Consider the following 15,134-nt stretch of genomic DNA (forward strand, 5'->3'; position numbering starts at 1 on the left):
ATAGAAAATATGTGGAGGGAGCTAAAGGTTTGAGTTGCCAAACATCAGCCTCGAAACCTTAATGACTTGGAGAAGATCTGCAAAGAGGAGTGGGACAAAATCCCTCCTAAGAAGTGTGCAAACCTGGTGGCCAACTACAAGAAACGTCTGACCTCTGTGATTGCCAACAAGAGTTTTGCCACCAAGTACTAAATCATGTTTTGCAGAGGGGTCAAATACTTATTTCCCTCATTAAAATGCGAATCAATTTATAACATTTTTTACATGCGCCTTTCTGGATTTTTTTGTTGTTATTCTGTCTCTCACTTTTCAAATAAACCTACCATTAAAATTATAGACTGATCATGTCTTTGTCAGTGGGCAAACGTACAAAATCAGCAGGGGATCAAATACTTTTTTCCCCTCACTGTACCATTACTAGGTCTACTGCCGTTATTACCACTACCACTAGTACTACTATTTCACAACCATTAATACTTAAAGACTAGCAACTACACACATTTACTTTAGTAAATATAGTTTTTGCTAAGAGGAAGAATAAAAGGATATTGTGACATACCTTGCTCATCAAGTTCTATTGGTTCCTACTACTAGTTATTGGTGTGCTTGCTGTAAAGTAATAGGTACTCGTGCCAGATTACAGTAGTGTTCTTACTGAATTATCCCAAAGTTTGACTTGATTAAATCCAGTAAGATGTATCTGAAGTAAACAGTGTGAGACTGGTAATGCAACCTCCACACCTGGCCTATACTGTGTTCTGAACGGCTCAACCAGTCTTCACTTGACCACCTAGCGTCATAGCATTAATTTTTGTCTACCTCCAAAAGCTTCAAACACACTAATAAAGCTTTGTATTCCCGCCAACAGAGCCCAAACCACCACCACAAATGCCCATACACCCACTCAACCTTCCAAGTTGGATCCGACACTGCTCTTGAACCGTTTATGCTACAAACACCAAACCAAATTTGACATGTGCAGTCTGACTCAACTTAGATTGCTTCAACACAGCTTGTTGCTACCATTCATACTTTATACACTATAAAACTTGGTGTATCCCCATTTATTTCATTGGCGGAAGAACTACCACAGAATTTAAAGAATGTTCAAACTGAAACATTGAGAGCTTAAACCATTCTATCGCTTGTGATGTTATACTGTAGGACTCACTCTATCCTACTATAATAATAGCCCACTATAATAACTCCCCAAACAACAAACCACCCCAAAATAACTCACTTTAAAGCTAGAATCCTTAATTGAAACAATAACAAAGCATTTTCCCTGCCTGTGTTGCTAAAAGGCTAAGGGATGGGGTTGGATAACCACTCTCAAATTCATACACAGAGCTATGGAGAAAAGAACTGACCATCCATGATATCAAATGCATGCTTTTAACCATGTTTTGAGGCTATACACAGTGTTTGTTTATATTTACATTGTTAATAAACATTGGAGTAAAACAAGCTTATATTTTGGGTTCTGGATAAAAACAATTAATGACTGTGAGGGAAAATGTTATATTTGTGTGTATCAGATTGTACATAGATTGTATGTTTAGTATAAATTTGGTAGGGGGGTACTGAACCAAACAGAAGACTGGACAAGATGGACAGATGGAGATTTCCCAGGTGATGGGTCACTGAGCACAGAAAAACTGGAGTCTGTGAGAGGCCAACTTGAAGAGAAAGAAGGACAAAATAAGAAGAAGCCTGGCTGGCCTTTCTCCAAGGGAACCCTTTCATGGTGCCCCCCTTGTATCCGCCACTGCCAAATCCTCCACCAGCAGACTGAGATGGTGGCCTCCCACCCTCTCATAACCACTTGGGGGTGGGCCTGTGCCAGGTGGAGGAGCCGTGGGATTAGGAGTTGTTGGAGGAGCTGCAGAAGGTGCTGGAGCTGAAGACCGAAAGCAACCAGCCCCTGCTGGAGCTGAAGGAGGGTGAGACTAGAGCTGCTACAACTGTGGGAAGTTAGGGCATTTCTCAAGACACTGTCCTGGAGCAGGAGAAGGCCAAGCAGAGTGGCTGTCCCCACCTGTTGGCGTGCAGGTGGACAACCCATTTGGAAGAAGAGGTGGACGAGGGGGCTGCCAAACATAGGATGAGGCGGAAACAGAAGAAGAAACTCATGAAGAAAACAATGATGAAGAAGCAGAAGAAACCTGTCACGCTGAAATGTACCACCTTGTCAACCCAAACCCCCCTTGTTGACATTTGAGTTAAAGGAGATATCCCCATTTTTCTCCAACGTTGTGGAAGCTTGGCGTATTGCAACAACATTTAGGCTATTTTCAAACAACTCTCCCCCCTCCCCACCCCCTTTCGAAACAAGCCTTGAGTCACTCCCCCATTTCATGCTCTCTCCCTTTCATTCTAAAACGTGTGGATTTGTTTACATAGGCATAGCAAGCCAGCCATTTCATACAGCTACAGCAGCAGTCTACTAGCTAACCACTGGACACACAGAATGTCGAGTGATGAGAAGAAATAAAACGTTAAACTCCAAAAAGTATTTGTATTGTAATACCATATGGCAATGTTGTGCAATTTCTCAATTGTCTGTGACGTGTTCTGTCGGTTCCCTTGCTAACGGTAGCCAGCTGCAGTAGTTTCAACCTTGTGAAATGTTATTGTAATAGCCAATGTATGTAAGAAAGTATTTCACATAGCATGACATCTAACATCTAGCTAACGTCATTCATTGTGTGCGCAATGTTGATGATGGCAGTCCGACTAGCAGGGCAAGAGGCAGGGCTAGAGGGAGAGCCAGGGGCAGAGGACGGACAGGCAGAGGCAGGGCTAGAGGGAGAGCCAGGGGCAGAGGACGGACAGGCGGAGGCAGGCATCAGCGAGACAGAAATTAGGATGAGAGGAGGCTTTTTGCTCTCTGACGTGATAGAAGGGCTGCCACACAGGTTTGTATTATGTTGAAAATGCCTATATATTTAACAAAAAGAAAGTATACATTTTGGTTTTTGGTGTTTCTCCACACATACCACTTTCAATAGAAACATGATCTAGTTTCATCAATTTGCAATAGAAAGTAGTGTTTGAATTGACTTTGAATTAATCGTAGACCTTGACCATACATATGAGAAATACCTTTAGTTGGGTGTGTAGAGAAATATCACATTCTGCCTTATGGATAATAGGCTGTGTGTGCATCTGTTCATTCAGGAATTCCTCATCAGGGATCTGGATGATACAAACAGGGAGGTGGTGAGGCTGATGTTTCAGCGAGAGCCAGGGTTGCTTTCTGATGTCCTAGAGATTTACCGGCGGCGGAATGGTGAGCCACAACCTGTACATGTACCAGGTGCACCTGTGGCAACTGCAGGGAGATGCCTACAGACAGAGAGGAAGTGTTGCGATCAGGGACCAGACCTCTGTAAGGGTCTTTTTTTTTTTTTTTGCCCATTACTGCCTAGACAACGGATATTTACGTTTGCACAGGCGGTATAGGGTTGACGTGTTGGCAGTGGCTGATGCAGCAGAGCCTGGGGATGACGCCCGGGAGTACCGGCATGCTGCCTACACACAGTTTGTGATGTGGCAGCATGGTGCAGGAAACGGAGTTGTCATCCCCAGTTACTGTGTTTGGAGAATCAGGGACACTGGGTTCCACCCTGGGCGCTAGGATTCTCAAAGCGTTTCACATGATGACATACTAGTGTTATACCCAAAGATTGTCTGTTGCCAGACAGTTATTGGCATGACATTAGTGTGGCATCATGTCACTTGCTGTGAACAGAACACACCCTCTCTCTGTTTGCATTCTCCACACACAAACACCTGCCAGGTGCATCTTCAGGACATCAAAAACCTTCTTACTGGGCACACCATGTCATATCAAAGATTCTAAAGGTTGTTAGTTTATTTCTCACTCAAAAGTGTCATCACTGCACTTTCTCCCGGCACAACAAAGTTAAAATTGTATTTATACATCTGAAAGTGTGCTTGAATAAATAATCATTTTACATTAGTTTGTTTGCATATTCGTTTTTTTCTGGATATAAAGTTTAAAAAGGCACAATTTTACACATTTTAGACAACGTTTGTCTGTACTGAAAATTGGTTACCATTGACATAATTCTACGGTTGAAATGTCACCCTCAAAACAACAGTTAACACCAATGACTTGTGCCAGGTCTATGCAGGTAAATGAGAACTTACTCCAAGCCTTGCTATTCAAGGAGCATGGGATGTCCAGTGAAATGTGAAATAAGACAAAGGTGTGAAATGATTCGGTTATGGTACCAATATCCCAGAGGAGTTTTCAACTGGGATATAAAACACATAACTACCCCTGGACAAATTATATCAATTACATATTTAAAGTGGTAATCAGCGAGTCGTCCATGACCCAAGGCTTACCCCCGCTTCTTGTGTTGTTTATATATACACAATCTATGGTTGTGAGACAGTGGGAGAGCGCATAGATGCGAGAGAGAGCGCTTGGGCATGAGGGAGCCCGCATGAGCGTGCATGAGCGTGCATGGGAGAGCTAGAATGTAAACAGCAGAGTAGTCAGCAGGGACAACGTTTTTTTTTGTTGAAAATGTTCTACTGAACAAGCATCATCATCATTAGTATTGGATTTGGATCAACTCCACCCCAAAAGAGAAGTGAGAAAAAGAGGTAAGTGTTGGGTTTCGTTACAAATGAAATAATGAAAGAGGTGTGTCCTGGGGGTCACAGACGACTCGCTGATTGCAGCTTTAAGGAGTTAAGATGCAATGTGAACATGATCAAACGCAAGTTAACCCTTAGCTACCAAGAAACATGGTCAACTGATAAATGGCTAAAACAGAAACTCAGAATATAACCAGATCAAAAACACCTATGATCCAGAACCTTGTGTCACTTGTCACCTAATAAGAAATAAAAGATGTGTGTCAGCCCAGACATAATATACACCCGTAGAGGCAGGTAGAGCCCCATGACACAAGGATGGGAGGATTAGAGGAGGGTAAAGAGGCAAACAATATATTTTAATAGAGCTATGGCTGACAGGTGTATGACGTAGCAGGTGGATCAATGGATCTAGCTGTGATTTAATCTGAAATAACTGTTTAAAGGCCCACTGTCATCACATGATCACCCCATTCAAATCACCTCATGTACACCACCGACCACAATCTAAATCAAAATAAGGTTCAGGTGTGCAGCAAGTGGTTTGGGGAGGGGATGGTCTACTCTGTGTTGTTTCAATAGGCTAGAATCAAGTTGTCACTCTTGTTTTGTCTTCTAAACCAATGATTAGTTTGCAAGTTGGGATGTGTGATGTCACTTTTTGTGAAAAGCCTTTTAGGAGCTGTTTGGCAAATTGAATGGGGTGATCATGTGATGACGGTGGGCCTTTAATTAAGTAATGTATTCTCAAAAGTAAGGCCATGTTTACAGAGTAAAGTAAACCTATGAAAATGGTCTGGCACTGTAGGGCCTCTTCACAGCATTAGATCAATGCTCATTTCATCCCATTCCTTCACTATACCAGTCAGCCATAGAGCTTAAGCTGTCCATGTGTATGTTCCTGTCATCAGTTTGTGTGTGTGGCCTGGTACATGGAGAAAGTGCTGCATCAGTTTTGTGGTTGGGACTGGGAAGCAGGCAGGGAGGTCTCCCCCTAGTTGCTTGATAGTGGAGGCTTCAGAGGGTTCTTGGTCCATCAGGGACTTTACTGTTAATCTAGAGATGTATTCCAACAGATAAGTCAGAAAAAAATATTATTGTTACTACTTCAAATTATGTCATTTGTATGTATGTGGGTCATTACCTGGGTTTCTCACAGGGTTGCTGAGCTGGAGGAGGTTTCTGGAGCTCCTGCATGGTCTCGAGGTTCACCTAACGCTATGGGGAAGGGAAAGAATGAGGAATGTGGAGGTTTAGTGTACCGATACTGTGAAATTATAAAAACACAACTATTCATTGACTGCATAGATATCATCTCCTAAAGGCTTTGTTATAACTCACTGAGGTCTGATGCAATTCTACCTGATATTCCTGCCTTCAGTTCTTTACTTACCTCGGCCTCTTCTCACTTGTGATTGCACAAGTTCCTCAGTTGTTGGTGGAGGAATAGGGGGTAGGAGTCCAAGTCTTCTAGGGTCTTCGGGCCTTAGGGTTCTTCTCCTTGGCATCCCGCCACCAGATTCCAACCGCTTCCTCAAAATCTTGCATTGGAGGTCTGGAATGTATCCATATGTCTTAGTCTTTAGTGACTAGACCCCATATTTTTTTAAAATACAGTCTTCTATAGCTATAAATCAACAGAATTTTAGAGTATGCATTGTGTTATAAAATATGTACTTTCAAGGACAATTAGTAAGGTCACAGATCTTGCAATCTGAATACAACAGAACAAATAAGGTTGTGCATCACCTCCCTCAATGGTTTTGAGAAAGAAGATTGGATGGTTTACAATACACTGCAAATACACTTAAGTTCCTGTTTATATTCAATGACAAAAAAAAAACTTGCATCCCATGTCCTTGCCTACTTCTCAATCGTATGGTAGAAGAAGGTCCAGGGTCACTCCCCTCTGACCCTCTTCGCCAATAGGTTTTGAAAAGGAGGCAAGGAGAGCAATTCAGGAAATATTCATTTAGAAAGACCCTGTGTTTGGCCAATGTATGAGTGCGAACAGGTGCATTGGGCAGACTTGAAAAGTTCTGTTGTTCAAAACTTCCTTCTCTAACCTATCGACTTCAAATAGAGTGGGGATTTACATCTTGGTTCCATCTGCGTTCTACCTGGCTGGTCTGTCCTTGTGGAAGTTGTAATCTAGTGCTGCCAGCAGTGTTCAGGCCTTATAGACTGGTGGTGGAAAGGAAAAACGCTTGCTGGCGTACATCAGAATATGGTTCTGGTAGGACTCAAGATCAGGTTTTGATCTGTAAAAAGAAAACAATCCTCCTTTGGCTGTGTGCAGGGTTTCCCAACCATCTCCTCTGTGACCAATAGAGCAATATCTGAGAAATGAAGGCTATTCTATGCGAGAAATTGCCAAGAAACTGAAGATCTCGTACAACGATGTGTACTACTCCCTTCACAGAACAGCGCAAACTGGCTCTAACCAGAATAGAAAGAGGAGTGGGAGGCCCCAGTGCACAACTGAGCAAGAGGACAAATACATTAGAGTGTCTAGTTTGAGAAACAGACGCTTCACAGGTCCTCAACTGGCAGCTTCATTAAATAGTACCCGCAAAACACCTATCTCAACATCAACAGTGAAGAGGCGACTCCGGGATGCTGACCTTCTAGGCAGAGCTGCAAAGAAAAAGCCATATCTCAGACTGGCCAATAAAAAGAAAAGATTAAGATGGGCAGTCTGAGATATGGCCCCTTACTTGGGTGGATGCCAACCAATGTCTAAATAGCATAGGGAGTTCAAAGATACAAGTCTGTGACATTCTTCATTGAATACATGTAGAGAAGTGTAACAAACCCATGTTAGGATTGGATTAACTCACCCATTCAATGATGGTTGCTGTGCCTCTCGAACTGATGTGGACCTCGAAGTGTGGAAGGACATAGCAATCTTCACCTGTTCCCCGGCTGTGGAACGGGCACTGATCCACAGGTAGCACAAGAAAGTTTGTCAGATGTATTAAACTGTCTTCATAAGTGATGGATGCATGCTTGCCAATGATGTCATTCTCGCAAATCACTTGATGTGGGTCAGGCATGTCTGTGGATGGTGGTGCGTCTGTGGCAGAAGAGTCTTCTAAAAGGATCGAGTCATGCACTGTCTCTTCCACACTGATGACCGGTAGTCTATCAATGTGCAGCTGTGGATGGAGATATCCACCCGTTCTGTTTCAACAAATAGAAAATAATGTGGATAAACAATTGATCAGCACCCCTCTCATCAGCACCAATTTCATCATCCCAATTGATGCTATCACAAATAAGACAGAATAATAATATAATGGTAAATTGTAAATACAAACAACAAAAGTAAGCACACTAGCACATCACAAATACAAAGAACAATCTTACACTTACACACTATTCATTAGGTCATTGACCTCATCTTCATTTACTTCTATGGTCTCTTCGGAGATGCTCATATTCATCAGGCTAAATAGAAGTGATAGAACAACAAAAAAAGTAAATTCACTGAATAAGATCTGTACAACATTGGCAATACACATATAGGGTGATAATGTCTGGGAGTAGTTAAGGAAAAAAAAGCGTTAGTGTAGCCTGTTTTCACCTTCTGTTGCCTCCATGGTGCTCCCATCTAGCTCAACCACTCCAGGCTCCTCCATGGAGCTCCCATCTAGCTCAACCACTCCAGGCTCCTCCATGGTGCTCCCATCTAGCTCAACCACTCCAGGCTCCTCCATGGTGCTCCCATCTAGCTCAACCACTCCAGGCTCCTCCATGGTGCTCCCATCTAGCTCAACCACTCCAGGCTCCTCCATGGTGCTCCCATCTAGCTCAACCACTCCAGGCTCCTCCATGGTGCTCCCATCTAGCTCAACCACTCCAGGCTCCTCCATGGTGCTCCCATCTAGCTCAACCACTCCAGGCTCCTCCATGGAACTCCCATCTAGCTCAACCACCTCCAGGCTCCTCCATGGTGCTCCCATCTAGCTCAACCACTCCAGGCTCCTCCATGGTGCTCCCATCTAGCTCAACCACTCCAGGCTCCTCCAGAAACTCATCCCCCCTTTAGAAAAAGACAGTCGGTTATACTCCAAGCATATAGTATCTTCATTACTGGCAAACATGTTGAATACAAGAGAGATACACCCCCACATAGAATACTCAAAGAAGGCAGGCACAAAGAGAGGGACACAAAAACACAGAAACCAACCATAAATTATGCACATACAAGAAAGTTCACACTACCCAATAGCCATCATTGAAAGTAATAGGAAAAAGGTATCTAGCAATTCTCCTATTGAAATTAAGCATGTGTTCTCACCTATCTGACAGCATGGTGCTGGATGCCACTCCAATGCTTGATAAAGCAGGCAGAGGTAACACTTTCCTTGGAGGGGATTGTGGTGGGGCCTTTTCATAACTAGAAGATGAGAAATAGCTAACATTGTTTCAGTAATGTTCTGTAATAACGTTAGTCACTTGGAAGTCTCAAAAAGGCGAGGCAACTATACTGCCGAGCACTATTACAGCTGCTAAAGTTACAGCCGAATGCCTTACAGTTATATCACTCTCAAACAGAGAAATGCACATGAAACGTTAGCTAGTGTTAGGTTCTAAATGATCATGACTCTCAGAAACACACATGCTTATGTCAATATCCTGACTGGTTTTAGATCGTAAATACCATGTACACCTTAGTTATTTATCAAGACAGCCATATAATTTAGATAGCATAAAGCTAACCCGGATTCTCCATTCACAAACATCAAAGCTAACATTCGCTAGGTAGCTACTGTAGCTGGCGCAACGCCTTGGTAATGTTACCTGTCATGCAGAAAACAGGCCATCTCTGCATCAGACTTCAGCCCTTTTTTAGGGCCATAACTTCTCTCCAGCGATTAAAATTGTTACTTATATTTACTCTGGTTTTTCCCCGAGCCTTATCATTTAGTCGCTTGGCTAAACTTCTTTTTTTTTTGGCACCTGTATCTGCAACCAGTTGGGCTGGACGCTTGCCTAATACATTGTTGATTGCGCTCGGAAGAAGATGACCACGCCTCCAAGTGACGTTGCTCAAAGAGGGATGGTGCAGCCCTCCAATTCGAAAACAAGAGATGCGCGATCTTTTGTTGACAAATAGGAAAACTGAAATTCTGAATGCAATTTTGTAAGGCCCAAAGCATTAAAAAAATAAGAATAATTGTGAAACACTATCATTCCACTGTTACTGCAGCTATTTTATGGACATTTTATTACATTATAATGCATAAATTATACATAATGCTCCTTTCATAAACATAAAATGCAATTTTTGTTGGATACCAACAGAGTTGAGATGACCATGAATGGCATATACAGAGGAGAAGACTTCATAGCAGCTGGAGTGTTGCTGAGGGATACTAAGATTAGTCTGTATGAAGTCCCTGGCTCTGTTCCCCATTGTAGCTTATCAAAAGCTCCTGGAACACAATTGAAAGATGTGGGTGTTTGGATGAAGAAAGTAATGGCCTGTGAAGGAGAGAGAAAGTGGTCAGCTCCAACACCATACTGGGCTACTGCAATGACAATACCAAGAAAAGAACCAATTCCAGTTGAAACCATACCTGTGGTATTACAAGATAATTCACACATTGATTGGCTAAAAGATATACCTGAAGAACTGTGGGCTAAATCGAAGACCGACATTGGACGCATGAAAGGAGCTGCGCCAGCTGTGGTCGTTCCAAAAGGCACCCACAGACCTTACAAAGCTCAGTACCCTCTTAGCAAAGAAGTCGAAAAGGGTATCATTCCCGTTCATAGTGCGTTAGTTGAAAGAGGCGCTCTGGTTCCCTGCCCGTATTTGCCATGTAACACACCAATTTTACCTGTTAGGAAACCATCTGGTGATTATCATTTTGTTCAAGACCTTAGAATAGTAAATTATGCTATACATGCTAGAGCACCCCTGGTGCCTAACACAGTTACCGTTTTATCCCAGGTGCCTCCAGGTCAGTAATTTATTTAGCTAATGCTTTCTTTCGTTTCTCTTTCTTGTTGCTCCTGGAGGGAGTATTTCAGTTCAGTATGTTGACGATTGAGGATACTGTGATCAGGGGAATGGTTTCCTGTTTGAGATCAGTAGCGGCTGCTACTGAGGCTGTTTTGGCATGTTCTGATATTGTGGCAATGTCTCCTCTAACCGTACATGTGCCCCATGCTGTGCACGCAATTATTACACAGGCAAGAATGGCTCATTTGACGCCTGCGAGACTGCTAGACTATCAGAACATTCTGTTGACAATGTCCCATGTTACTCTGAAATGATGTACAATTCTTAACCCTTCAACTCTTCTACCTACAGCAGATGCCGGTGAAGACCAGGACTGTGATTTAGCTATTGAAGTTGACTGTAGCCCCAGGTTGGACATGAGAGACACCCCGTTAGACAATCCTGAGGTTTTTTTCTGCACAGGCTGCAGAACTATTTGGCGTGACTAGAGCTTGTATTTTGGCAAAGGAAAGCTCTGTTAACATTTACACTGACAGTAGATATGCGTTTGGTATAGTGCATGATTGTGGAAGAGTAGAGTGTTTTTGACCTTGTCTGGAAAACCGATTGCACACAGTAATCTTGTTTCGTCTCTGTTACAGGCTGTCCAACTCCCCTCCACTATCTGAAGATAACATTTCTATGGGGAACACCAAGGCTGACTGCACAGCTAAATTAACTGCTTTATCTTCTATTCCCCCCTGTCCTACAGATGGCAGCAGTTCCTGCTTCCACTAACCATTTCTCTGTAATGACTCTGCAGGCAACAGCTGATGCATCAGAGAAGGACGCTTCGGGTGTATGGCTGGATGAGTGGAGCAGACCTGCCATGCCCCATTGTACTTTCCAATTCCTTGCCAAATTGTCACATGATCAAGACCATGTGTCAAAAGGAGGAATGGTGGATCTTGTAAATTAAATAAATATTGGTGTACAGTAGGTTTTACTGTGTTTACAGAACATTTCTGCAATAAATGTTTGATTTGCATGAGTAACAATGTTGAACCAAACTCTGGAAACAAAATTGATTAAACTAATTGGTGAAACAAGCCTGACATGGGTGAAGGTGCTTCCATTGGCACTGATGAGTATGAGAGGCAGATCCTACACAGTCACTGGTCTCTCTCCACACGAGGTGCTGACTGGCCGTCCCATGAGGATGACTAATACACCTTTTCCTCAGAACAGGTTGGCCTTGCAAGGAATGGAGAAAGACAAGGTTGAGTATTGTGTCACCCTTAACAGTGTTCTTAAAACTCTTTCCCCCTGGGTGAAGGTGTCTTTGCCAAACCTGGCAGGTGGAGCTGAGCACTGTTTGAACCCAGGTGATTTCGTGGTGGTCAAAGACTTCAGGACAAAGAGTTGGAAGGAACCCCCCATTTGGAGAGGGCCGTACCAAGTTCTTCTGACCACCCCCACTGCGGAAAGGGTGAGATGAGTCCTGAACCAAAGGGACCAACGCATGCCCGGAGTAGTGTCCCAGAAGTAGACAGTCATCGGAGAAGGAGAGCTCTGCTGGGCCCTTAACCAAGAAGACTGATGGAATGGTTTTTATGCTTTTAAAACAGCTTCCAACGCAAAATATCATCGCTACATTAAATCATAGGCTTTATCAAGGATTAAATTAAATTAACCAGCCACAATAAGGACGCCCCTTAGCGGAAACAACATCTTTAATACAGTAATACACACAGATAAAAGTAGACCAATCTGGCCCAAACATTATGATATACAAGGGCAAGAAATTCCTATGTTGGTAGAGCCACTACATCCACTTTTGGTAAAGGTACAGCACTTGACTTACCTCTAACCAATAAAACTATAAACACTTATGGGATTTCCTCCACCCCGGTAATACATTTTGAAACAAAACCCATGCCCTGTTACATAGGACCAATGAATGGTGAAAATGATTTTCTGTATTCACCCACCCAACCGTGTAACTTGCTAGGTAGAGACTTAATGCTACAATTTATTGTACCCCAGATGGAGTTTTTGTTGATATCCCAAACTATGAGATATTAAACCAATGAGTAAGCAGGCACATTGAACCACTCCCTCAGGAGGACTGGGGGTCTGACACTGCCTCCCAGTCTATTCTGTCTCAGGTGCCAGAAACCTTATGGACAGAACATTCCAATGACAGTAGACTGATAGGCAGTCCTAAACCAGTTATAGTAACTGTTGATCCCAGAAAGAAACTCTAGTCTTGAGAGCTACCTTAAAAAGGAGGCTCCCTCCAAAGTTTATCTCTCCCTCTGAATTGGCCAACATATTTTATAATTTTGCCGCATGACATATTCATCTCAAAATAATAGACATTTAATGAGTGTGAAGCAGAAAGAATATCCAACAGAAATTGGTAATACATATTAAGAGTAACATTGTTAGTGTAGACTAAAATGCAAAACATTGCCTTCCAATAAGGAGAAAGTTATCATGTTTGTTTTTAGACCTTACAATATGGGTAAAAGCAGAACATTGTTTGAGAGTGATCTGTGTGTATTAGCAGTAGTGATTGAGAGGGGTTTTCCTACTGGAAAGAGTGAAGGGTCATAGTTGAAGGAAACCGATATGGAGACTAGTGAAAGTAAACAAAGACGGTGATAAAGACAGTCAAATGGAAAGATTCATGGTACTCATGATCTATCAGTTGATGTCAAATTTAGTGAGTGTTGACAGTATGTGAATGGTAATGTTATTAGTGGCTTTCAGATAGCACTCTAATAATGCAATATGTTAGTAATTTGAAGAAGCTAAGGTTTCAATTAAAGGTCACATGATGAACAGAGGGATTGAGCCTTGGGAATTATATTAAATTAGAGGCTGCCATCTGGTGTTTGGGTTAAAGATAATCTTCCTGTGGACCAATAGATAAGCCGCCAGTGAATGTGAGTGGTATGAATAATTGAATAAGATGCGTTTTTGATCATTTCCAATCATTTTTTCTCAATTCGATAGTGTGAATAACACCAGTGATTAAAATAAGAAGGTTATGTCATCTAATACAATAATCTGTTTCCATTGTCTGGAACACTGTCCAGAATTGGAATAGATCCAAGTAAATGTTTTATTACCGAATATTGCGCTGATAAGCCGGCACCAACTTTTCGAAGGCCCTAGCAGATTTGTTAAACAACAGGTTTTATATTTTGACTACTTGATGTCCCAGGGACAGTTAGTGCAGAACATACAGTACCAGTCAAAAGTTTGGACATTTTAGATTCTTCAAAGTAGCCACCCTTTGCCTTGATGACAGCTTTGCACACTCTTAGCATTCTCTCAACCAGCTTCACCTGGAATGCTTTTCCAACAGTCTTGAAGGAGTTTCCACATATGCTGAGCACTTGTTGGCTGCTTTTCCTTCACTCTGCAGTCCAACTCATCCCAAACCATATCAATTGGGTTGAGGTCGGGTGATTGTGGAGGCCAGGTCATCTGATGCAGCACTCCATCAATCTCCTTCTTGGTCAAATAGCCTTTATACAGCCTGGAGGTGTGTTGGGTCATTGTCCTGTTGAAAAACAAATGACAGTCCCATTAAACGCAAACCAGATGTGATGGCATATCACTGCAGAATGCTGTGGTAGCCATGCTGGTTAGGTGTGCCTTGAATTCTAAATAAATCACAGACAGTGTCACCAGCAAACCACCCCTACACCATCACACCTCCTCCATGCATCAAGGTGGGAACCACACATGCGGAGATCATCCGTTCACCTACTCTGCGTCTCACAAAGACACGGCGGTTGGAACCAAAAATCTCAAATTTGGAGTCATCAGACCAAAGGACAGATTTCCACCGGTCTAATGTCCATTGCTTGTGTTTCTTGGCCCAAGCAAGTCTCTTCTTATTATTGGTGTCCTTTAGTAGTGGTTTCTTTGCAGCAATTCGACCATGAAGGCCTGATTCATGCAGTCTCCTCTGAACAGTTGATGTTGAGATGTGTCTGTTATTTGAACTCTGTGAAGCATTTATTTGGGCTGCAATTTCTGAGGCTGGTAACTCTAATTAACTTATCGTCTGCAGCAGAGGTGACTCTGGGTCTTCCTTTCCTGTGGCGGTCCTCATGAGAGCCAGTTTCATCATAGCGCTTGATGGTTTTTGCGACTGCACTTTCAAAGTTCTTGACATTTTCCGTATTGACTGACCTTCATGTCTTAAAGTAATGATGGACTGTCGTTTCGCTTTGCTTATTTGAGCTGTTCTTGCCATAATATGGACTTGGTCTTTTACCAAATATGACGTACCTTGTCCCAACACAACTGATTGGCTCAAACGCATTAAGAAGGAAAGAAATTCCACAAATTAACTTTAAAAATCTCCTCCTCAGACCAATTGCCAGTACGCCCAGAACATTGCTCTGGGAACCAAGAGGAGTTTCTCTGTTTCAAGGTCTCGGCTTTGAGAGAAGAAGCCTCGTGAGGTATCGGTCAGTCACATACAGGAGTCAGTCACATGCAAGATCCAACGTTAATGATGAAC

The 15,134-nt window shown here is 42.6% G+C and overlaps 1 protein-coding gene and 1 long non-coding RNA gene across 2 annotated transcripts; both read right to left on the minus strand.

Moving 5' to 3' along the window:
- Positions 1 to 4,892: 4,892 nt before the first annotated feature.
- Positions 4,893 to 7,624, minus strand: LOC311105638. Its single transcript, XR_014610285.1, has 4 exons — positions 7,476 to 7,624; positions 6,029 to 6,190; positions 5,780 to 5,853; positions 4,893 to 5,691 (listed from the first exon to the last, which is right to left on the minus strand). It is a non-coding gene; the product is annotated as an uncharacterized lncRNA (long non-coding RNA).
- Positions 7,625 to 8,060: 436 nt separating this feature from the next.
- LOC311105639 (uncharacterized protein) lies at positions 8,061 to 9,584 on the minus strand. Its single transcript, XM_084147844.1, has 4 exons — positions 9,442 to 9,584; positions 8,939 to 9,037; positions 8,222 to 8,680; positions 8,061 to 8,085 (listed from the first exon to the last, which is right to left on the minus strand). Exons 3-4 carry the CDS (start codon positions 8,598 to 8,600, stop codon positions 8,081 to 8,083), a joined length of 384 nt encoding a protein of 127 aa, XP_084003970.1. The 5' UTR covers positions 8,601 to 8,680; positions 8,939 to 9,037; positions 9,442 to 9,584; the 3' UTR covers positions 8,061 to 8,080.
- Positions 9,585 to 15,134: the final 5,550 nt, after the last annotated feature.

The sequence above is a fragment of the Coregonus lavaretus genome (genome assembly GCF_964263955.1).
Source record: "Coregonus lavaretus genome assembly, chromosome: 30".
NCBI lineage: Eukaryota > Metazoa > Chordata > Actinopteri > Salmoniformes > Salmonidae > Coregonus > Coregonus lavaretus.

Excerpts from the sequence above, each read along its gene's own strand:
- LOC311105639 (XM_084147844.1), bottom strand. The coding sequence starts at position 8,600 with ATGGGAGCACCATGGAGGAGCCTGGAGGTGGTTGAGCTAGATGGGAGT.